The sequence below is a fragment of the Neomonachus schauinslandi genome, chromosome 4, assembly GCF_002201575.2.
Source record: "Neomonachus schauinslandi chromosome 4, ASM220157v2, whole genome shotgun sequence".
Lineage (NCBI taxonomy): Eukaryota > Metazoa > Chordata > Mammalia > Carnivora > Phocidae > Neomonachus > Neomonachus schauinslandi.
Genome location: NC_058406.1, coordinates 162,512,209 through 162,536,707, shown reverse-complemented (window position 1 = coordinate 162,536,707; position 24,499 = coordinate 162,512,209). Strand labels below are relative to the sequence as shown.

At 34.1% G+C, this 24,499-nt stretch overlaps 1 protein-coding gene across 3 annotated transcripts in view; it reads left to right on the top strand.

The window, feature by feature from the left end:
* The window catches only part of CSMD3 (CUB and Sushi multiple domains 3), a 1,204,765-nt gene that overhangs the window by 420,367 nt on the left and 759,899 nt on the right, over positions 1–24,499 (top strand). For all 3 annotated transcript variants that reach the window (XM_044914284.1, XM_021688378.1, XM_021688377.1), the window contains exon 6: positions 17,568–17,680. In XM_044914284.1, the coding sequence (XP_044770219.1) occupies positions 17,568–17,680 (113 nt within the window). The remainder of the gene's footprint in view (positions 1–17,567; positions 17,681–24,499) is intronic.

The window sequence follows — 24,499 nt, the reverse complement described above, 5'->3', positions numbered from 1 at the left end:
TGTACAGCAATCCACCATAATTAAATCTCCACTTCATATACACAGGTATTATTTTCTGTAATTAAATGAGTATGCTTGGAATAATATGCAGTACATAGTAACTAGCCCTCAATAAATATTGTACATTATTATTACCAATATTAACCTGGCAAAAAATGTGAGTAGTTCATTTGCTAAAATGTCTGCTTAAATACTTTAAGTAGAGAAGTGAGAAAATTAGGGGATTTGTGAAAATTTTAATAGCCCACATAAATCATATTTAACAAGTTTGGCAGATTATATATTTTATTATGTACTTATTTATTATAAGTATGGGAATCTGTGAAATTGAGATAATCCATAGAAATAGGAATAATATACTCTGTTTTAAGAAACTCTATTCTAAATGTTTTTGTTTTGTTTATTTTGATTTGTTTCTGTGATTTTCAGAGGGGAGAGAGAGGGAAAGGGAAGTAGAGCGGAATTGAGGTATACCTTCTTTGGACTGTTTAACCATATCCTTTCTCATTTACATATAATCTTTAGTATTTTACATTTTCCTTGTATAGTACTTTACATATGGATGGTATTTGGAAAATATCAGTGATGCTCTTGAATGGTTCTTTGAAGATATTTACATCTCACTGAATAAATCTGAAGCTATTCAATTTCCATTTCCAAGAAAGTAGAAATAAGAGCTCTCTGTTTAGTGATAGAGGTACAATTAAAAATTTAGTCATTGACTCAAAAGCATTCATATATTGTTGTGCTTACAATATGAAAAAAATTATGGGAAAGTTCGGAATTATACTGTAACCATTACTTGAGTATACATACACTGATCATTTAAATTCAACATTTTCTATGTTCTTTAGCTGCTATGTTTCAAAAAATTGTGACATAAAAAAAATGAAGTCTAGCTCCAACAAAACTATTTATTTTAGTTAGTTCAGTGAGAAAGATAAATGAAATTATTAGACTCAAGCAGATAAAGTAAATGGCTGGCTAATTTACATTTTTTTTCTTTTCAAACATTTGCTTTTTAGACCATTTTCCTGGTATCAATATCAACTCAGGAGACCTAAAGAAAAACATGCATTGGCAATAAATATATTGGGGATGTAATTATGGTTAAAACTGGAAGTATTTATTGTACAAGGAAAAACAATTTAGAATATTCATAGTTTGAATATATATTTGCATATATATATATAATGATATTTGAGGTTTGATTTCTCTAGTCATAAAGAGGAGGATCTTTTTCAAGAATTTAAAATGATTTCTTGTCCTTTCCTTTGAGAGAATACATTTATTTTGTTCCAATTATTCGCTCCAAGCAAGAAATATACACATTATTTTGTTAATGTTATTGACAGGCAAGCCAAAAATCTCTTAAAACTATTTGTTTTCTTAAAGTCAGGTTTATGGAAGAGTAATTTACATTAAAATTGAATCTTCTTAGGCGTGCAATTTTATGCATTGTTACAAATATACAATCATGTAGCCAAAATAAAGATATCGAATGTTTCCCTCACCCACTGTTGTGACTGTCTTTCCTTTTCTTTGAATGTCATATGAAAAAAATTATACAATATACAATCACATAGTATGTAGTATATCAATTCTTCTGTTACAATGCTTGTGAGATTCATCTATATTGTTATAAGTATCAGTAGTTAATTCCTTATTACTAGTGATAAAGCATAATTGTATGAATGCACCAGATCTATTTATATATATATATGATATATATAAAATATATGTAAAACATATAAAATATAAATATAAATAAATATTTATTATATATATATATTTTATAAAAACTGACCACTTGTCAGTTTTTGGTGATTATGAATGAAGATGAAGACATAATGAAGACAAAAACTTGTGTACAAGTCTTTGCATGTACATACATTTTCATTTCTCTTAGGTAAATACTAGGAGTGTGATTGCTAAGTTAAATGATAATCGTATATTGTGTAAGAAGTTGCTAACCTGTTTTTCAAAGTGGCTGTACTACACTGCATTCCATCAGCCAGATATAAAAGTTCAAATTGCTCTTCATTCTCACTAATCTTGTAATTTCAGCTTTTTAAATGATAACCATTTTAATGAGTGTATTAGTTCTCAGTGGAATATTCCTATTAGTCATTTTCCTAAGTGGATAGTGATATCTCATTTTAATTTGAGCATCTTTTCATGTGCTTCTTTGTTTTCTGTATCTCTTCCTCCATGAAGTGTTCAAAGTTTTTACCCATTTTTTTTTTGTTGAGTCATCTGTTCTTTCTCTTTTGTAGATACATTTCCTTTTTAAATATGTGCATTAGAAATATTTTCTCCTCGTCTATGGCTTGTCATTTCATTTTTTAATAATGTATTTTCGTGAGCAGAACTTTTTAAAATATGGAGCCCAATTTATCTTTTTTTAAATGATCCATGCTTTTTCTCTCTTAACTAACAAATCTCCCACTAATCCACAAATTTTTCTCTCATGCATTTTTCTGGAAGTTTTAATATTTTTTGCATTTTCATTCATGTCTATGATCCATTTTGAATTAATATTTATGTAGGGTTGAGATATTTTTCCTTATTTTTTTGTATTAAAATATTCAGTTCCACACCATTTGTCGAGATGATATTTTTTCTTCATTCAGTTACTTTGAATTCTTTGTTAAAAATCAATTGGTCATATATCTGTAGATTTATTTCTAGACTTTCTATTTTCTTCCATTTATCTGTGTATTTATCAGATCAGCAGCACCTCATTATTACTGTAGATTGATAGTCTAAAATCAACTAGCATGAATCATCAATTAAGTTCTTTTTAAAAAAAGGTTATTCTAGTACTTTATATTTCCACATGAATTTTAGAATAATTCATTTCCACTGAGATTTTCACAAGAATTATACTGAATTTATATATTAATTGGGAAAAATGGCATCAAACCATGTTGAATCTTCCTGTAAATGAATGTGGGCATATTTCTCTATCTACTTAGGTTATCTAAGTATATAAATATGACTTATATATTATTTGAAGTTTAAAGCATATTAAAAATGATGTACATTGTGTTATATTTATTCCTGTTTCAATTATTTTTATGATATTGCAAGTGATACTATAATTAAAAAAAATCAATTTTCAATTGCTCATTGCTAAGGCACAGAAATACAGCTGTTTTTTTTTTATTCTTATGTTAATCCCCATACATTACATCATTAGTTTTAGATGAAGTGTTCCATGATTCATTGTTTGTGCATAACACCCAGTGCTCCATGCAGAATGTGCCCTCCTCAATACCCACCACCAGGCTAACCCATCCTACCACCTCCCTCCCCTCTAGTACCCTGTTTGTTTTTCAGAGTCCATCGTCTCTCATGGTTCGTCTACCACTCCAATTTCCCCCGCTTCATTCTTCCCCTCCTGCTACCTTCTTCTTCTTCTTTTTTTTCTTAACATATATTGCATTATTTGTTTCAGAGGTACAGATCTGAGATTCAACAGTCTTGCACAATTCACAGCGCTTACCAGAGCATATACCCTCCCCAGTGTCTATCACCCAGTCACCCCATCCCTCCCACCCCACCCCCTACTCCAGCAACCCTCAGTTTCTTTCCTGCAATTAAGAATTCCTCATATCAGTGAGATCATATGATACATGTCTTTCCTGTTTGACTTATTTCACTCAACATAACACCCTCCAGTTCCATCCATGTCATTGCAAATAGCAAGATCTCATTCCTTTTGATGGCTACATAATATTCCATTGTATATATATACCACTCTTCTTTATCCATTCATCTGTCGATGGACATCTTGGCTCTTTCCACAGTTTGGCTATTGTGGACATTGCTGCTATAAACATCGGGGTGCACGTACCCTTTCGGATCCCTACTTTTGTATCTTTGGGGTAAATACCCAGTAGTACAATTGCTGGATCATATGGTAGCTCTATTTTCAACTTTTTGAGGAACCTCCATACAGTTTTCCAGAGTGGCTGCACCAGCTTGCATTCCCACCAACAGTGTAGGAGGGTTCCCCTTTCTCCGTATCCCCGCCAACATCTGTCGTTTCCTGACTTGTTAATTTTAGCCATTCTAACTGGTGTGAGGTGGTATCTCATTGAGGTTTTGATTTGGATTTCCCTGATGCCTAGCGATATTGAGCACTTTTTCATGTGTCTGTTGGCCATTTGGATGTCTTCTTTGGAAAAAGGTCTGTTCATGTCTTCTGCCCATTTCTTGATTGGATTCTTTGTTCTTTGGGTGTTGAGTTTGATGAGTTCTTTATAGATTTTGGATACCAGCCCTTTATCTGATATGTCATTTGCAAATATCTTCTCCCATTCTGTCGGTTGTCTTTTGGTTTTGTTGACTGTTTCCTTTGCTTTGCAAAAGCTTTTTATCTTGATGAAGTCCCAATAGTTCATTTTTGCCCTTGCTTCCCTTGCCTTTGGCGATGTTTCTAGGAAGAAGTTGCTGTGGCTGAGGTCGAAGAGGTTGCTGCCTGTGTTCTACTTTAGGATTTGGATGGACTCCTGTCTCACATTGAGGTCTTTCATCCATTTTGAGTCTACTTTTGTGTGTGGTGTAAGGAAATGGTCCAGTTTCATTCTTCTGCATGTGGCTGTCCAATTTTCCCAACACCATTTGTTGAAGAGACTGTCTTTTTTCCATTGGACATTCTTTCCTGCTTTGTCAAAGATTAGTTGACCATAGAGTTGAGGGTCCATTTCTGGGCTCTCTATTCTGTTCCATTGATCTATGTGTCTGTTTTGTGCCAGTACCATGCTGTCTTGATGATGACAGCTTTGTAATAGAGCTGGAAGTCCGGAATTGTGATGCCGCCGGCTTGGGCTTTTCTTTTTCAACATTCCTCTGGCTATTCGGGGTCTTTTCTGGTTCCATACAAATTTTAGGATTATTTGTTCCATTTCTTTGAAAAAAATGGATGGTATTTTGATAGGGACCACATTGAATGTGTAGATTGCTCTAGGTAGCATTGACATCTTCACAATATTTGTTCTTCCCATCCATGAGCATGGAATATTTTTCCATTTCTTTGTGTCTTCCTCAATTTCTTTCATGAGTATTTTATAGTTTTCTGAGTACAGATCCTTTGTCTCTTTGGTTAGATTTATTCCTAGGTATCTTATGGTTTTGGGTGCAATTGTAAATGGGATCGACTCCTTAATTTCTCTTTCTTCTGTCTTGTTGTTGGTGTATAGGAATGCCACTGACTTCTGTGCATTGATTTTATATCCTGCCACTTTACTGAATTCCTGTATGAGTTCTAGCAGTTTTGGGGTGGAGTCTTTTGGGTTTTCCACATAAAGTATATCATCTGCAAAGAGTGAGAGTTTGACTTCTTCTTTGCAGATTTGGATGCCTTTGATTTCTTTTTGTTGTCTGATTGCTGTGGCTAGGACTTCCAATACTATGTTGAATAGCAGTGGTGATAGTGGACATCCCTGCCATGTTCCTGACCTTAGGGGGAAAGCTCTCAGTTTTTCCCCATTGAGAATGATATTCGCTGTAGGTTTTTCATAGATGGCTTTTATGATATTGAGGTATGTACCCTCTGTGTCTATACTCTGAAGAGTTTTGATCAAGAAAGGATGCTGTACTTTGTCAAAAGCTTTTTCTGCATCTATTGAGAGGATCATATGATTCTTGTTCTTTCTTTTGTTAATGTATTGTATCACATTGATTGATTTGCGGATGTTGAACCAACCTTGCAGCCCAGGGATAAATCCCACTTGGTCGTGGTGAATAATCCTTTTAATGTACTGTTGGATCCTTTTGGCTAGTATTTTGGTCAGAATTTTAGCATCCATGTTCATCAGGGATATTGGTCTGTAATTCTCTATTTTGATGGGGTCTTTGTCTGGTTTTGGGATCAAGGTAATGTTGGCCTCATAAAATGAGTTTGGAAGTTTTCCTTCCATTTCTATTTTTTGGAACAGTTTCAGAAGAATAGGTCTTAATTCTTCTTTAAATGTTTGGTAGAATTCCCCTGGGAAGCCATCTGGCCCTGGGCTTTTGTTTGTTGGGAGATTTTTGATGACTGCTTCAATTTCCTTAGTGGTTATAGGTCTGTTCAGGTTTTCTATTTCTTCCTGGTTCAGTTTTGGTAGTTGATACATCTCTAGGAATGCCTCCATTTCTTCCAGGTTATCTAATTTGCTGGCATAGAGTTGCTCATAATAGGTTCTTATAATTGTTTGTATTTCTTTGGTGTTGGTTGTGATCTCTCCTCTTTCATTCATGATTTTGTTGATTTGGGTCATTTCTCTTTTCTTTTTGATAAGTCTGGCCAGGGGTTTATCAATCTTGTTAATTCTTTCAAAGAACCAGCTCCTAGTTTCGTTGATTTGTTCTACTGTTCTTTTAGTTTCTATTTCATTGATTTCTGCTCTGATCTTTATTATTTCTCTTCTCCTGCTGGGTTTAGGCTTTATTTGCTGTTCTTTCTCCAGCTCCTTTAGGTGGAGGGTTAGGTTGTGTACTTGAGACCTTTCTTGTTTCTTGAGAAAGGCTTGTATTGGTATATACTTTCCTCTTATGACTGCCTTTGCTGCATCCCAAAGATTTTGAATAGTTGTGTTTTCATTTTCATTGGTTTCCATGTATTTTTTAAATTCTTCTTTAATTTCCTGGTTGACCCATTCATTCTTCAGTAGGATGCTCTTTAGCCTCCATGTATTTGAGTTCTTTCCGACTTTCCTCTTGTGATTGAGTTCTAGTTTCAAAGCATTCTGGTCTGAAAATAGGCAGGGAATGATCCCAATCTTTTGGTACCGGTTGAGACCTGATTTATGACCTAGGATGTGATCGATTCTGGAGAATGTTCCATGGGCACTAGAGAAGAATGTGTATTCCGTTGCTTTGGGGTGGAATGTTCTGAATATGTCTGTGAAGTCCATTTGGTCCAGTGTGTCATTTAAAGTCTTTATTTCCTTGTTGATCTTTTGCTTAGATGATCTGTCCATTTCAGTGAGGGGGGTGTTAAAGTCCCCCACTCTTATTGTATTGTTGTCGATGTGTTTCTTTGCTTTTGTTATTAATTGCCTTATATAATTGGATGCTCCCATGTTAGGGGCATAGATATTTACAATTGTTAGATCTTCTTGTTGGATAGATCCTTTAAGTAGGATATAATGTCCTTCCTCATCTCTTATTACAGTCTTTGGTTTAAAATCTAATTTGTCTGATATAAGGATTGCCACCCCAGCTTTCTTTTGGTGTCCATTAGCATGGTAAATGGTTTTCTACCCCCTCACTTTCAATCTGAGGGTGTCTTGGGGTCTAAAATGAGTCTCTTGCAGACAGCATATCGATGGGTCTTGTTTTTTAATCCAGTCTGATAGCCTGTGTCTTTTGATTGGGGCATTTAGCCCATTTACATTCAGGGTAACTATTGAAAGATAGGAATTTAGTGCCATTGTATTGCCTGTAAGGTGACTGTTACCGTATATTGTCTGTGTTCCTTTCTGGTCTATCTTGCTTTTAGGCTCTCTCTTTGCTTAGAGGACCCCTTTCAAGATTTCCTGTAGGGCTGGTTTTGTGTTTGCAAATTCCTTTAGTTTTTGTTTGTCCTGGAAGCTTTTTATCTCTCCTTCAATTTTCAATGACAGCCTAGCTGGATAGAGTATTCTTGGCTGCATATTTTTCTCATTTAGTGCTCTGAATATATCCTGCCAGTCCTTTCTGGCCTGCCAGGTCTCTGTGGAGAGGTCTGTTGTCAATCTAATGTTTCTACCCTTGTAGGTTACATATCTCTTCTCCCGAGCTGCTTCAGGATTTTCTCTTTGTCTATGAGACTTGTAAGTTTTACTATTAGATGTCGGGGTGTTGACCTATTTTTATTGATTTTGAGAGGGGTTCTCTGTGCTTCCTGGATTTTCATGCCCGTTTCCTTCCCCAAATTAGGGAAGTTCTCTGCTATAATTTGCTCCATTATACCTTCTGCCCCTCTCTCTCTTTCTTCTTCTTCTGGGATCCCAATTATTCTAATATTGTTTCGTCTTATGGTATCGCTTATCTCTCGAATTCTGCCCTCGTGATCCAGTAGTTGTTTATCTCTCTTTTTCTCAGCTTCTTTATTTTCCATCATTTGGTCTTCTATATTACTGATTCTCTCTTCTGCCTCATTTATTCTAGCAGTTAGTGCCCCCATTTTTGATTGCACCTCATTAATAGCCTTTTTGATTTCTACTTGGTTGGATTTTAGTTCTTTTACTTCTCCAGAAAGGGTTTCTCTAATAACTTCCATATTTTTTTCAAGCCCAGCTAGTATCTTTAAAGTGATGATTCTGAACTCTAGATCTCACATCGTACTAATGTCCGTATTGAGTAGGTCCCTGGCAGTCGGTACTACCTCTTGTTCTTTTTGTTGAGGTGAGTTTTTCCGTCTTGTCATTTTGTGCAGAGGAGAATAGATTAATGAGAGAACAAAATGCTAGCAGAGTAACAATGTCCCCAGAAAATATACTCTAAACAAATCAGAAAAGACCTGAAGCAGTGGGAAAAGAAAGGGAAAGAGAGAAAAAAGAAAAAGAAAAAAAAGGAAAAAGATAAGGATAAAAACAAAAACAAACAAAACAAAACAACAAAAACAAAAAAACAGAATGTGATCAAATATGATCAGGCTGGTATATAGATCAGTGCCACACACTAGATTTGGGGTGTATTTTGGTCTGTTAGAAGAAAGTGCCTCCCAAAATTTTAAAGAAAGAAAAACTTATATATGTACAAAAATAAGGGTTGATATGATGAAGGGATGGAATATGACCGTAAAGATGGAAATTATAAAAAATTTTATAAAAGGAATTGATAAGATGGGGCGCCTGGGTGGCTCAGTCGGTTGAGCGACTGCCTTCGGCTCAGGTCATGATCCTGGAGTCCCGGGATCGAGTCCCGCATCGGGCTCCCTGCTCGGCGGGGAGTCTGCTTCTCCCTCTGACCCTCCTCCCTCTCGTGCTCTCTGTCTCTCATTCTCTCTGTCTCAAATAAATAAATAAAAATAATAAAATCTTTAAAAAAAAAAAGGAATTGATAAGAAGTTGTTTGAAAAAGAAGAGGATTTAAAAAAAAGAAAAAAAAAGAAAAGAAAAAAAAAGGGAGAGGATGTGATCAGGCAGGGGAATAGAAAACACCATATACCAGAGATTTAGGGTATATTTTAATCTGTTAGAAGAAACTATCTCAAAATTTTAAAGAGAGAACAACTTATATATATAAGCCAAAAATACGGGTAACTATTATGAAGGGATAGAATATGACTCTAAAAATGAAAAATAAAAATGTTTTTTTTTTAAAGGGATTGATAAGATGTTGGTTGAAAGAGGGAAAAAGAAAAATTCAAAAAGAAAAAAAAAGAAAAAAAGACAGTTAAAAAAAATTAACTTTGAAAGACTAAAGAATCATGGTAAAAAAGCCACGGATTCTATGTGCATTATTCCCCTAGCGCTGGAGTTCTGCTGTTCTCATTGATCGGTAAACTTGGTCTTGGCTGGCTGTTCTCGCTGATCTTCTGTGGGAGGGGCCTGTTGCCATGGTTTCCAAATGTCTCTGCTGGAGGCGGAATTGCCCTGCCCTTGCCCCCTCCCGGCTATGTAATCTGCTCGGGTTTGCTCTCCGGGGCTTTTGTTCCCTTGGAGCTTTCCGTACAGCTTTGGAGGCGGAGAGTGAAAATGCAGCCTCCCAATCTCCGCCCCGGAGGAGCCAAGAACTCAGGGCCCCACTCCTCAGTGAGCCCCCAGAGAAAAGCCATCAGTCACTCCCGTCTCCCCGCTCTCTGGCCGCACTCTGTGCTCACCCGGCCTGTGACTGAGCGTTTCTCTCTGGCACCCAACCCCGTGTGGAGTCTCCAAACCCAGCAGATCCCTGCGGTGCACTCCCGCGTGGCTCCTCCCAGGGGAGGAAGGTGAGTCTCCCCGGATCTGCTGCTTGTTGGGTCCCTGCTGGAGGAGCAGTGGCCCGACTGTGCCGCGGATCACAGTTTATGGCAACCCTGAGCTGAGAGCCCGCACCTGGGCTCCGCCTCTGCAGCCGGCTTCCCTGCTCCGTTACCTGGGAGCTCTGCCGCACTCAGGCACCCCCGGTCTTTCTGTGACCCCGAGGGTCCTGAGACCACACTGTCCCGGAGGGTTCCACCCCCCCCGCTTAGCCACCAGAGTGACGTCCCTCAGCGGAGCAGACTTTTAAAAGTTCCGATTTTGTGCTCCGCGGCTCTATCACTTGCCAGAAGCGGCCGTCGGAGGCCCCTCCCCTGCCATCTATCCTCCCGAATATCGCCTCGGATTCACTTCTCCGCACGTCCTACCTCCCAGAAAGTGGTCGCTTTTCTGTTCAGAGAGTTGTTGCTCTTCCTTTCTTCGATCTCCTGTTGGGTTTGTAGGTGTTCAGAATGGTTTGATCCCTATCCAGCTGAATTCCTTAGAGGAGACAAAATCCAGGTCTCCTACTCCTCCGCCATCTTGCTCCGCTCCCTACAGCTGATTTTTATACATTCATTTTCTACCCTGAGATCTTGATAAAGTCATTCATAAGGTCTTCTAGCATTTTGTAGATTTATAGAAATTTTCTACATAGACAATCATGTCCTCTGAAAACAAAGACAACTTTACCCTTTTCTTTACCTTTGGCATGTCTTTTATTTACTTTTCTCGCTTTATTGCACTAGCAGGAACTTCCAATTCAATGTTGAATAGAAATGGTGAGAGTGGACATCTATAATTTGTTTCTGATCTTACAGGGAAAGCACTGAATTATTCACCTTTAAAAATTATCACAATTATATTAGCTGTATCTTTTTCATGGATGCCCTTTATCAGGTTGAATACTTGATTTTACCAGTTTGCTGAGACTTTTTAAAATCATAAATAGATGTTTAATTTTTTCAAGTGTGAAGTTTAGACTAAGGTTTATTTTTTTCCTATGGTTGTTCAATTGTCCCAGCATCATTTATTGAAAAGGCTATTGTTTACTTGGAGTTCATTCTTCTTTTTCAAATTTGTTTTATCTATCCTGGGTCCTGTACCTTTCCATGTCCATTTTATAATTACCTTGTGTGTGTCTACAAAAAAATTTCCTGGCATTTCAATAAGAATTGCATTAAAACTGTAGATTATTTGGGGGAGAATTAATATCTTTACTATGATAAGTCAATTCAGGGACATGGCATGTCTTTTCATTTACTTATGTCTTTGATTTTTTATTACATTTTAAAATTTTCCTGATACAGACCCTATAAATGATTTACTAGATTTATACCTAAGTATTTAATTTTATTCAAAAAAATTGTCAATTGTATTTTTTTCAATTTCCACATGTTCATTGTTATTATTTAGAAATTGAATTTTTTTTTAATTCATCTTGTATCCAACGACCAGGCTGAATGCACTTATTAGTTCTAGAGGTTTATTTTGTAGACTGCTTGGGATTTTCTACATAAATAATCATATCATTTTAAGTAAGGACAATTTTTTTCTTTCCAAGATATATTCCTTTTAATTTATTTTTCATGCCTTATGGACTCAACCAAACCTCTAGCACAATGTTGAATAAGAGTCATGTACTGTGTTCCTGATCTTAACAAAAAACATTCAGTAATTCAATATTAAGTATGATGTTATAGGTTTTTGTACATGTTCTTTATCCAGTTGAGAATGTTCCCTCTCTTCCTAATTTGCTGAGAGGTTTTTTTTTTTTTACATTTTTAAAAATTTTATTTTATTTTGTTATGTTAATCACCATACATTACATCATGAGTGTTTGATGTAGTGTTCTATGATTCATTGTTTGCGTATAACACCCAGTGCTCCATTTAATACGTGCCCTCTTTAATACCCATCACCAGGCTAACCCACCCCCCACCCGCCTCCCCTCTAGAACCCTCAGTTTGTTTCTCAGAGTCCATAGTCTCTCATGGTGCTGAGAGTTTTTATCATCAATGGATATTGGATTTTGCGAAATGCTTTTTCTGTGTCTATTGATTTGATCATTAAATTTTCTTTTATAGCCTGTTGATATGGTGGATTATATTAATTGATTTTCAAAGATTGAGCCAGCCTTATATAATTTGAATAAATCTCACTAGGTCATGGTGTGTAATTCATTTTATACCTTGGTGAATTCAATTTGCTAATATTTACTGAAGGTTTTTGTATCTATGAGAGATATTGGTCTGAAGTTTTTTGTTTGTTTTTGTTTTTTAGTTTTATTTATTTTCTGTTTTTTGTACTGACCTTGTCTGGTTTTACCAGTAGTGTAAAACTAACCTTGTTAAATGAGTTGAGAAGTGTTCCTTCCTCTTCTATTTTCTGGGAAAATAATGGGTAAAATCGTTGTTAATTCTTTAAATGTTTAGTAGAATTCTCTATTAATATCTGGATGTGGAGGTTTTTTGCTAGTTTTTAATTACAAATTCAATTTTGAAATGGCTATAGTACTGTTAAACTTTTCTATTTCATCTTCATTAAATTTTGGTAGCTAGACACACACATTATATCTGAAATATAAAGAGATTTTCCTGAAGCTTGTGTTTAGATAAAAATAACACTATTCTACGGCATTCAATTTTTATAAGAAAAATGTCTAAAAGATAGATCAGGGAAATAGGGGATATGTGGGAAGCGAAAGTCAGGGTAGAGATGGGGATAAGCAAGAGGGCGGTGTCAGTAAAGGGAGGGGTTAGAAAGAGAAGAAAATTTAGTGTAGCCACTTCTCTCATTTGCTTTGTAAAGACTTCATAACATCTGACTTCTGAATAATTGGACTGCATAATACAATGCTTAGCTTCTTAATGCTCTTGTTAAAACCACATAAGATTGTGTGTTCTGCAGTTCAGTGACTTTTAAATACCTAACCAAGAACACAAACACATCTGTGTTGAAAAAAAGCACAGCCTGGTCAGTGTGGGTATCTGTACACTCCACACACACAGTACTCATGACTTGCATGGCATGGAAGATTAGTGCCTTTAATGTCATCCCAGAAGTAGATAAATTTTGTTGCTAAAATAATTTTCTAACTTATAATGGGCTGTAGAACATAATAGAGATTTTATGAGTTTTTCTCGTTTGACTATTTTTAAAGATGCTGGTTTTACTTGGGACTATGAAACACATTTCTATCCAGACACAAATGAAGACATAAAATTAGCAGTTTTTGAAAGGGTTCTATTAAATAATTGTACAACACGTTATTTGATTTTATGTCAAAGTATGGGAATGGGAGAGTTATTGTTGAAATAAATTTAAGAAATTCTGTGTTAAAACTTTACAAAAAAATCTAGAAAAGGGGCATATGGTTACAAAACAACAATTCAAAGTCTTTTTGACTGGGGTAACTTCCCCTATCCCCAAAGGCAGTTTTGGTGGCTAATATTTATTAGAACACACTTTGAGAAATGTTGTAATAGGATATTACCCAATTTGATTAGCATCTGTTCATTATCTATAATTTGAAATGTGCTTATGGATTCAGAGATAAATCCAATGTGGTTCCTGCTTCTAACACCTTATCTATAGAACATGTACAGTATAATCATATGAATGTTGTGATAAGTGCCATAAGAAGTACTAAAAGAGGGCATGTGCCCAAACAGCTTATATTCATGTATTTTCTTGATAAATAACATCAGTGTACATCTACTATTCATCAGTCATTTTGCTCAGCACCAGGAATTTAATAACCTACCTTCAAAGGAAATGTAAATAGTAGTGAGGATGGAAAACTTTCTACTATACAAAATAATAAATGATGTGATAAGACTATGCAAAGATTCTCTGTGAGGACAGAGGAGATTTGGTATTTATCTCATCCTTGAAACTTTAAGACTGGCTTCACTGAGAATGATTAAGTAAGCAAATGAAGGTAAAAAATATAGAGAGACATTTTAGCCGTAAAGAGAAATTCATGGAAAGGTCTTGAGTTAAGATGAAAGAGTACATTTTAGGAAATTTTTACAGGTCAAAGTAGGACAATTGATCTCACAAAATCTTGGAGAACGGAGGAAGCCAGAGAAAGAATGGGGTCAGAAAAAGTAAAAGAGGGAAAAGGGGAGACAGGGAGAGAGGGCAAGAGAGAGAAAGAAGTAAAATTATGAGAGTGCAGGAGAACTATGTTGGGAGAGTGAGGTTTTTGATGATTTGAATAATTATGGGTTTGAGGTTGGATTGTGCCTGAGGGTACCAAAGATGAGGAAAGACAGGCCATTAGGTGTGAATGATTTTAGGGCATTGGAAAGATAAAAAAAAATAGATGTTAAAGCCACAAAGAGGACACCTGTTGTTGCAAGTGTTAACTTTAAGAGACTTGAGAACAAGAGGTCAACGGATGACAGCAATAAGGATCTGAAAAGGGAGTTATAAACCAAAGACCTAGGCTTAAAATAGATTTTGACACTTCTAAAAACTGGTAAAGACCTGTGATTCTCTCTGGTTTCTTACACTTAACTGATTTTTTTGTACTGATTACAATCATATTCTCTAAGGCACTAGCTACAGTAGAAAATGTTCCATGTGATTTTAAATATTAGTTTACTAAAAGAAATAAGTAAATATCAGTTTATGATTTAGTTACTTAGTTCTGCAGGAAATTATATAAATAAAAAATTTTGTAAAGGTTAATATTGGCAAGTTACACTGTATTACTGTATTTCTACATTGAATATGCAATGAAATTTGGTGTCATTATTAATTTAATATGTCCATTCCAATTTATTAATTACTCAAAAGACAGGTTTTTTTTTCTTTCAAAAGACAGGTTTTGAATTCTTCTTGGATACAAATAACAATAGTAGGTTATAAATTTATGACATTTATCATTATCATAATTTTCTTTGATTTAATTCTCCTAAAATCCAGTTTAGCAATTTAAAACATAATCATGAGTGTGGCTGTTTTGAGTGTAAAATGGAAAAGACATTAGAACAAGTGAAACCTCATTTCTAGACATTATCATATTACTCTGTAATGTTTTTGTACATCATTTGCCACCATCTGAAATTATCTTATTGATTTATCTATGTTACCTTCTTTATTTTCACTTTGCAAGACTGTGGATCTTGTCTGTCTTATTTACTACTATATTTCCAACCCTTAGTATCAGGATTAACAATGAGTTATATTTAAGAAATATCTCCTTTCATATTTAATAAATTATCTAAATTAATTTAATGGAATCTTTCTAGGCAGCATTTATTCTCAATCCTCCATTTCTAAGATGTCCTGATAGCATGTGAAATATGGTGCAGAAATATGTACAGGCATTTTCCAGATTGCTCTATAAGACATAGACAAAACCATATTGTGTAAATTATCTTTAAGAATATTCAATACTAGTGGACTATCATTTGGAAGGAGAGATACTGTGGTGCACTTGCTTTATGGTTCAGTGTCTTGGCTTACCTATAGTTCTGCTTCATAAGCTGAAACACTGAGGCTGTCAGGAATATCTTCTTATTTGCACCCCTGTTAAATTGCCCTTATTTGCTCCATCCCATGTGTATTGTGCCTCTAGCTACAGCAACTCTAATATCTTCAGTTCCACCTTTCTCAATTCCTGAAGGTGAATTCAGTTCAAACTATAGTTCCGTAGTAGCTATTACTTGTCATTTCTACCCTCTATTGCTGAAATTATCTTTGATGTCCCTGGGAAAGATGGGAAGTTTATCCTTTTTATTGCCTGTTTCATCTTCTCTCCTCTCTTACTTTTGTTGATGTCTTTGTTGTTTCTCATTTATTGGATCTTCTAAGGGCCTCTCTCCAAACTCTGTACTTTAATGTATTACAACCATCCATGTATTATAGTCTCATTATACTTAGAAATGTGTGCAGACTGTCAAAAATAATTTAAACTTTCCCTAATGGATATTTATGGGCATCAAATCAAGGAAGTGAGGAGAACCAAATTGTAAATCAAAACCTGGCATGAAACATGCTAGTCTATTGAAAATATAATTGTACCAAATCTAAATACTTTCTCATTGAATTGCTTTTTAAACCAAACCAACCAACAAGCAAAGGTAAACATAACTTGGATAGTTTTGAAAGTAAAGAAGTAAAAATTTAAAACTTGAGTCTTAACATTATAAAGTTACATACATATCTTTATTTGCTAAATTCAGATATGAAAAAGGAGCCAGTTACATCAATAAATAGGGTCACTGCTATGAAAAGAGAAAATAGGGCATTAATAGGGAAAAGTTAGAGAAGATGCATTCCAAAGTGGAAAGAGGGATGAGAAATGTATGTGATAGAACCCATCTTGTTCATGTTAGAATCATGAACGTAATATTGTGAAGACCATTCTATACACCTGTGCGTATACATCTGCCCACAATGATACAGTAAAGGTGAAATTCATATTTCTACGGCATGGCAGATAGTCATCCACAGAAAGTGATAGCTAGTTCCAAAATATCGTGGCAAAGTAGGTTTTGGGGGAAATAAGGGAACGTGTTGTATAAACGGTCCTTGGATCACCACGTCTGCATCTCGACAGTAATTAATGTGTACAACATATATTCCAATCTCCTTCTACGGGTTCCCTAGAGTGACTGCCTGCAAAGCACTGAGAGAAGAGTTGTAATCATACCCCCCAACACACACACACACCAGTTATTTTGATGTATGATGAAGAAAAGCAAAAGTTTTGAATAATAGTAAAGATACATCATATACTGGTTATTAGGAAACCTTAGTAAATAACTCTTCTTCAGTATGTAGTAGTCTAGCTTTTCGGAATATTTTACCTTGGCTTTATTGCACACACCTAGGATTTAAATGAGTGGTTATATGGGTGTAATATTCCTTTATTGAATGAAATTAGAGAAACTGCTTCCCTGGAAATCTTCAAAAGATATAGAACAAGAGAGTTACTTCATCTGTTGACCATGACCAGTATCTGGGGCATAGTTTCAAAGTTTTACTCTAACTACCTTGCTTTAAGGAGACTATGAAATGGTACCTTTGTGACTAAATATATGGAGAATAAATATACATCCAAAATACAATCTGTTTTCTGTCTGTTAATTGGGGCAGACCTCTAGTGAGTTATAGAAGTATATATTATAATGAAAGCTAATCACAAAAATTTATAGTATTGGAAATCACATTAAAAGAGTGCTTGCCCTATGAAAAGAAATTAGGAAATTTGCTGTAGAATATGCAATGTGGAAAATATATTAAGTGGAAAGAGTATATCAATTGCTTTGAAGTCTATTTTCTAACTAAACCATATCAATATATTCTTGAGGAGCATAAGGACCAGCACCATTAGCTCAGCCTCCATTATGTTTATTATTATCTAGGCAATAAATTTGGGTGAATCAAAAATTATATCCAGTTCACAGTTTATTAATATATGCAAACTGATTGGAAAGCACGTTTGGAGTTGCACCATTCTATGATTGACTTTCCTATGCATAAAATAACTAATGTATTCATATTTAAAAATTAAAAATGAAATGTCATGAATATTGTATACAGGTAGACATTTTTCAGGGTCCCAATTCGGTGAAAACATTTACTGCTGAAAAGTTTTTAAAAATTTTTTTGTTGTTGTCTTTTATAATTCAGGTTATCTGGAATGAATATACCACCACCAATTATCAGCAACAAAAACTGGCTCAGACTGCATTTTGTTACAGACAGCAATCACCGATATCGTGGATTTAGTGCTCCATATCAAGGTATGTTTAATGAATTCCTTTGTATCTTTTGATATGTGAAATGATTTTGGTATATACAGCTGGATTTTGCGATAGAAGCAAAATATCTTTTGCATTAATAAATGGTAATTTGAATAAGCAAAAATGGTCATTCCCTTGCTGAGGCAATATTGTGATAATAACTAAATTACAATAGAAAAGTTAGTTGGTTTTTATAGCACAGTGCTCAAAATAAAGAATATTATGACCTCTAAAAGATAATATATAACAGATGTCATGCTTTACTTTAATAAAGTGCTTCAGCAAATAGACATGCTTCCTAAAGCTGTACCACAAAACACTGAAGAAAACCTGCAGTTGTAAATAGGCTCTCCATCAATTGAAATCCATTTTCATATACAGTGTGTTTGCTATTGCTAGTTTAATTAACCTTGTTAGGATTATTATCCATTGTTTTTATTAACAGGCAGAATTTTGAATAAGTGGGATATAGTATTTGATGTATTAACTTGAAAAAAACTATTTAGAACAAGATTATTATGAAGATGCAGTGTTAATGAAAATGTAGCTTCTACAATGTTTATTAATATTATGTGGGTGTACTTTATCCTCAGACTACTTATGTAAATAATTCATTTCATTTCATTCTCAGTAGTGTATCAGCTCCTGTGAGGGGAATTGTGAGCACTGCCATAGTTACATTTTTCCATTTATCTGTTTTTCTTTTTTCATTTCATATTTTCCTTTATAGTAGTCTTAAGTCTTAGGCACTTTGCAAATTTAATATGGTGACTTTAGGTAGCTTATAGTTAATACCTAAAATGTTATTAGGCCACATACTGTTTTCTGGAATACAAATTTCAACAATTAATTCATATTTTGAAGACCAGTAACCTATCTATAGGCGTCCTATCAATAAGATTTCTGACAATAGTAGTAACAGATTAATGTGATTGGTATTTTGACATTTATAATAGTGTATTGGGTATTACTGTAATAAAAATCCCTAAAATAATAACTTAAAAGTAAAGATTTTAGACAAAACCCACTGTAGAAAAATCTATAATTTCTATTGTTAATGTAGTAAATTTGAATGGAAGCAGGAATGCAAATATGCTCTTAAATCTATGCATTTCTCATAACTGACTACATTACTCATCATAAAATACTGTATTTTAAAATTGAAAATTAAATATGCATAGAAAATTACTTTTATATATTTTATTAAAAATAGCTGTCCAGAGCATAGTAACTTGAATCTTACCAGTTTCAGCCATTGTCACCTATAAATTTTGAAATAATATTTTGTTGAATTTCCAATTTCAATATCTAAAATTTTTGTGTCCTTCAGGAATCAGAAGACTTCTTCTATTGAAAAAAAAAATTGTTGTGGAGCTTCTTTATCTCTCTGGGTTGACCGCTTCCTTTTGGGGCTTTCCAGCCGTATGATTTTTTGGCTCTAATTCCTCTGCAATGAGTTAAAACAGATGGCATGGCAGGAATTCAAAAGACTCTCATCTTTGACCCATGTGGTGATCTTTTCTACTAGATTCATGAAATCTTTCAGTCAGATGGCTTTTCCTCATCTGAATAGAAATAAAGTATTTTATGTTTAAATGTATAACCTGGAGGAAAAAACATGATCTATCTCAAAAATAAAATGATACTTCATTTGCTTTATGTAGTATGGTTTCATGAAACTGGTATCCCTAGATAGGGTTGTTTTGCATTATAAGGTAATAGGGCAAAGCTGCCAGTAGATTTGTGTATTTAATTATTATTTTCAATATTCTACTTGCTGATCTTAAATTGACTTTTATAAGTACTTTCAGGTTCGATTTGATTTTCTGGCATTGCCTATCTGGTTTCAGGAGTGAAAAAGAGCCTAACAGTGAATTCACTGCAGTAAAATAGAAAGGAAGTGTTTTATGGGGTATGCATTTTTTCAATTTTCTTCAGGAAAAGGAGTTCAAAAGAGGGTAATTTTTGGTGTAATCTATATCTACATAATGTAGAGGAAATAAAGTGGCCTAAGAAAATGGAAGCTATGACTTTATAATATGATCAAGGAAAAGTTTTATTATATAAAAATCCACCTTTACATGTATCCTTTTAAAACTGTCCTGATTATGGCCTGGTTTTTCTAACTGCATTATGTCCAAATAACATTTTACCTAGACAACATAAATTCATTTGGAGAAGTAATTCTTGAAACTATAAACAAAATTGGGCTAAAAAAGAGAAAACCCTCTAAGAAGCAAACTTAAATAGCTATAAAATTCATAATTCTGACAACCTGAAAGACATGCCCTAGCATGAAATGCTAATCATCCTGTTTTACATTGTACTAGGCTACCATTTAATATCACTGGTATCTAGATTAAAGCCAATGAAAGAGAACAAAAATTACTGTACAGAAGTCATAACCAGGTTTCCATATAATACAGTTTCTTAATAACTCAAATACTTGGGGCGCCTGGGTGGCTCAGTTGGTTAAGCGACTGCCTTCAGCTCAGGTCATGATCCTGGAGTCCCTGGATCGAGTCCCGCATCGGGCTCCCTGCTTGGCAGGGAGTCTGCTTCGTCCTCTGACCCTATCCCCTCTCATGTGTTCTCTCTCTCTCATTCTCTCTCTCTCAAATAAATAAAATCTTTAAAAAAAAAAAAAAACTCAAATACTTATTAAGTACCCAGTGATTATTACCATTACCTTTTATTTTGAATTAATTTAATGTTTTAATGAAGCTCTAGGTTTCCAAAGACTGATTATTTTCTCCATAGCATTTCTGTTTAACCTGTGTTCTTTATAAAAAACCTTGAAAATTAATTGCAAGCTTACTAAAGGTTCCTGAATGGCATTAGCTGTATGTCCCATCATGGATGGCGTAGGCACATAGACACACTAACACGCCTTCCTCAATAGAGCGTAAATTGTGTTAGAAACTAGCTTCCTTATTGGTTCAGATATAATTTAAATAGGGTTAAGTAGAGGTAGTGGATAACACGCTAACAAATGTAATTCTATTTTAACTCAAAAATACTCAGAAAAGTCTTGATTTAAATAAATTGCCTTTGGTATGCAAATTGCTTCCCCCTTCCCAGATCCCACACTGAATATGTCCACTTCTATCTAAAATAAAACTGACTCTTCTTTCCCCCTGGGTTTATTTATGTTGGAAATCCCTTCTTTGAAAACCCTATTATTATCTCTACTATGTTTCAAAATTTTTTTCTCTTTAATTTTCAACTCTCCCCCCAAGAAACTTATTTCAATATCATTTTACTATATTAGTCTTTGTTTTTAAAATTCTTCCTGCATTCAAGTCTCATTAAACCTCTTCTAATGAGAACTTGAATTGTGCTACGTCACACATAAGTGGTGTAATTTTTCTTATCTGTGGTGTTTGGAAGTCCTCATATTTATTTTTTGAAACCTCCATAGCATTGTCATTTGATTTTTATTATAAACCTAAAATCTATTTTCCATTTCTATAAATATATGATCATGTGTTCTTCACTTGATCTTAGCCAAAAGGCCGAGAAGCGATGATCATGTGTTCTTAATTTCTAAATTGGATAGAGATTTTCAGATGACAATTGTCCAATACATAAAACCTTAACCCTAAATGGTGTTTATTTAAAAGTATGTTTTTACCCATCAGTCACCATTATTCAACTATGAAATATTATTACAACATTTTTCATTTTTTCTTAATGTACTAAGATGCTATAGCTGTAGATAATCACAAAATTGTCTTTGGTATGTAAGTTTAGGAAGTGCAGCATATAATTAATTCCAATTACCCAAATATATGAATTTCTATGTTATAGATTATGTTTTCTAAATTCTTACAGATTTTATCACATTTTGACTTTCCCTTTTCCTCCATAACCTTGTTTATGTGATTCTTCTTATGTAGGTTAATATTTTCTAGACACTTATTTTCAATTTAACAAAGATACATCAATAGTAAATACAGCGTATTTTAAAGTTAGGAAGGAAAATACTTTATTACATAGCTTCTCAAAGAGGTTGTCATCCTTTTTGGGATCAACTGTGTGTCTTTTTGGTGAGAAAAACATATTTAATGAATGGAACTTTCAAATTGTATTGAAAATGCACTGCCATAAACCTCAGTTATTACAGAGGCCTGTGACATTTTAGATGCACATAATTTAAGTGAAAACAACTTTGGAGGAGTATCCATTTCTTAGATTTGGGAATGTTTTGACATAAATGTGAGTGCAGAGTTACCGAACAAAGATAAATAAGATTATCAGGGGCCCAGGGTAATCTATAAGGGAAAGACTAAGAATTGGAGTTTGTGAGGTTACTAATTGCTATCTGAGTTGTTTGAGCCTTGGTTTCTCCATCAGTGGAAAAAAAAGGCACAGTTGGTAGACACATAATTATTGTGCAATTAAAAATGTATTAGGATTTCTATGAGTAAAAGTCAGACATTCAGTGAATAAAGATGCTTCAGTGGAAAGAAATAATCAACCATGGGAAATGGGTGAGAAATATACTTTCTAACCATGAGATAGAAATAGTTTAAAAATTGTGATCAAACATAAATCTGAATCCTGGAACCACATGTAAAAATGAAAAATCCTATGTTTTATAAGTACATTCCCACTTCTCCAGGGAAAAAAGGGCTTTTCCTTAGAACACAATTTTAAAATGAAATTTTAAAAAATAAACTCAGTTATGCTATAAAAACTCATAACAATTTTTAAAATAATATTCAAATTTAAAAATAAAGCACAACATCAAAGCAATCTGTGTAATGCTGTATTTTTTTCTAATTTTGCTTAGGCATCAGTTTTTCTTTGTGTACCTTGGTATATCCATTTATAATAAAGCACAAGGAATCCCATCCCAGCATTCTAATCACAAAACTCCTCCTTTAATTTGATCACTATCAATGTGAGTCATTGGGATTCAGGGTTGGAGGTGGGACTGTGACATAGTAAGAGAAGATCAAAACTTTTGGTTCAGATAATTTAGGTGTACATAGTTTAATAAGAATGTTGAACATGGACAATTAGGCTATTTTCCTGGTGAAGACAATAGACAGGGCTTTGCTAATACAATTCAAGAGATATAGTCTCTCTCTGTATATTTCATATTATTGTAGATATTATTTATTTTTTAGTGAGTACATACTGTGGGAAAATTCATAAACTACTTGAATTGTTATCTCAGAATAATCCCCTTTTCATACAATAGACAAAATGCATTATTTTAAGGTTAGGAAGTCAGCTAGTTATTTTCATTTACTGAGTTTTGAGAGAATAAGATGTTGAGTTCCATTGGTGTATAGTGTTTGAGAATAACTTCTAATCTTCTACCTTATTTCCTTTTGATTTTATTATTAACATCACTTTTTTTTCCCTTCAAGTCTCATTCAGGGCTAAATCATTCCTTTCATCTTGAAATTCTCTTTTTTCCTTTTATTCTGAGGTTAAAAAAAAAGAAACTTCTTTTACTTCTTGCTTAATGAACTTGTCTGGTTTATGGAGTTCATTGTTGTAATTAGTACAATGTCTACACAACCCGGAGAGATAATGAAGATATTTAATAGTCAAAATGGTCTAAGTAACTATTGGTCTGTCTAAAAGAACCATTAAAAACTCCCTATAGCATTTCCTCTGTGATGTAAATTTATGTTTATAGTTCATGTCAATATAACATTTAAGGCCTTTTACCATATTAGTTGATAATGATAGAATTAAATTCTTCCATAGCTAACTATATTTACTTTTTCATTCCCATCCTTAAAACTTATATGCCAATCTTCCTATATATCCCTCAGACCAAAATTCTGTTCAGAACTTGTGGATGTGTTTGACAGTAAACTGGCTAATTATTATTTCATTTCAGATTTCTCTGAAGTAGACAGTTCACTGTGAAACACAACTAGTAACCTGAGTGAAGCATTGTATGTCAGAAACACAATGTTAGTGATTCATTTTTGCTTAACATTAATCAAACAGTAATTTCTAGTAAAATACTTTATCTTGCTAAACATTTTAACATTTATGAATTAAAATTAAGCCATATGACTGACTGCATTTAGAGTTGAACCAAAGTTTCAATATATGAAATGAAAATTTAGATATAGAGTAGAATATTAGGAATAATATTTCATTTATCTCACCTCGCTGTTTTATAGTCCTTTTATTCTGGTTGTGAGTTAACTATATGCATTAACACAGAGACTACCCAGAGTTATTGATGGCTGTCATCTAGGAGAAAAAGGTATTTTGGAAACATTACACTCAGATTCTGATTAAGAGGATCACTTAAAACCAGGTGACAATGGATTTTTTTTTCTTTTACATTTATTTATTTATTTATTTATTTATTTAATTATGTTATGTTAATCACCATACATTACATCATTAGTTTTTGATGTGGTGTTCCATGATTCATTGTTTGCATATAACACCCAGTGCTCCATGCAGTACGTGCCCTCTTTAATACCCATCACCAGGTTAACCCATCCCCCCCACCCCCCTACCCTCTAGAACGTTTGGTTTGTTTCTCAGAGTTCATAGTCTCTCATGGTTCCTCTTCCCCAACCATAGATGGCGGAGGAGGGGGCCTCTGTCAGCCGCTACCGGCAAGTGATAGTGACAATGGATTTTTAAGCAAAGTACAGCAAGAAAATGTAAGGAGAAAGAATGTATGTACTTAAGAAGTAGTCACAGAAATCAGTATATTAAAGATGATATGGAGATTCTGTTATAAAATTTTCATTATTTTCCTAGGAATTGAATCAATCTCCATAACATTGATATTAGAATGATTCCAACATAGTCGAGAAAGAAAATATC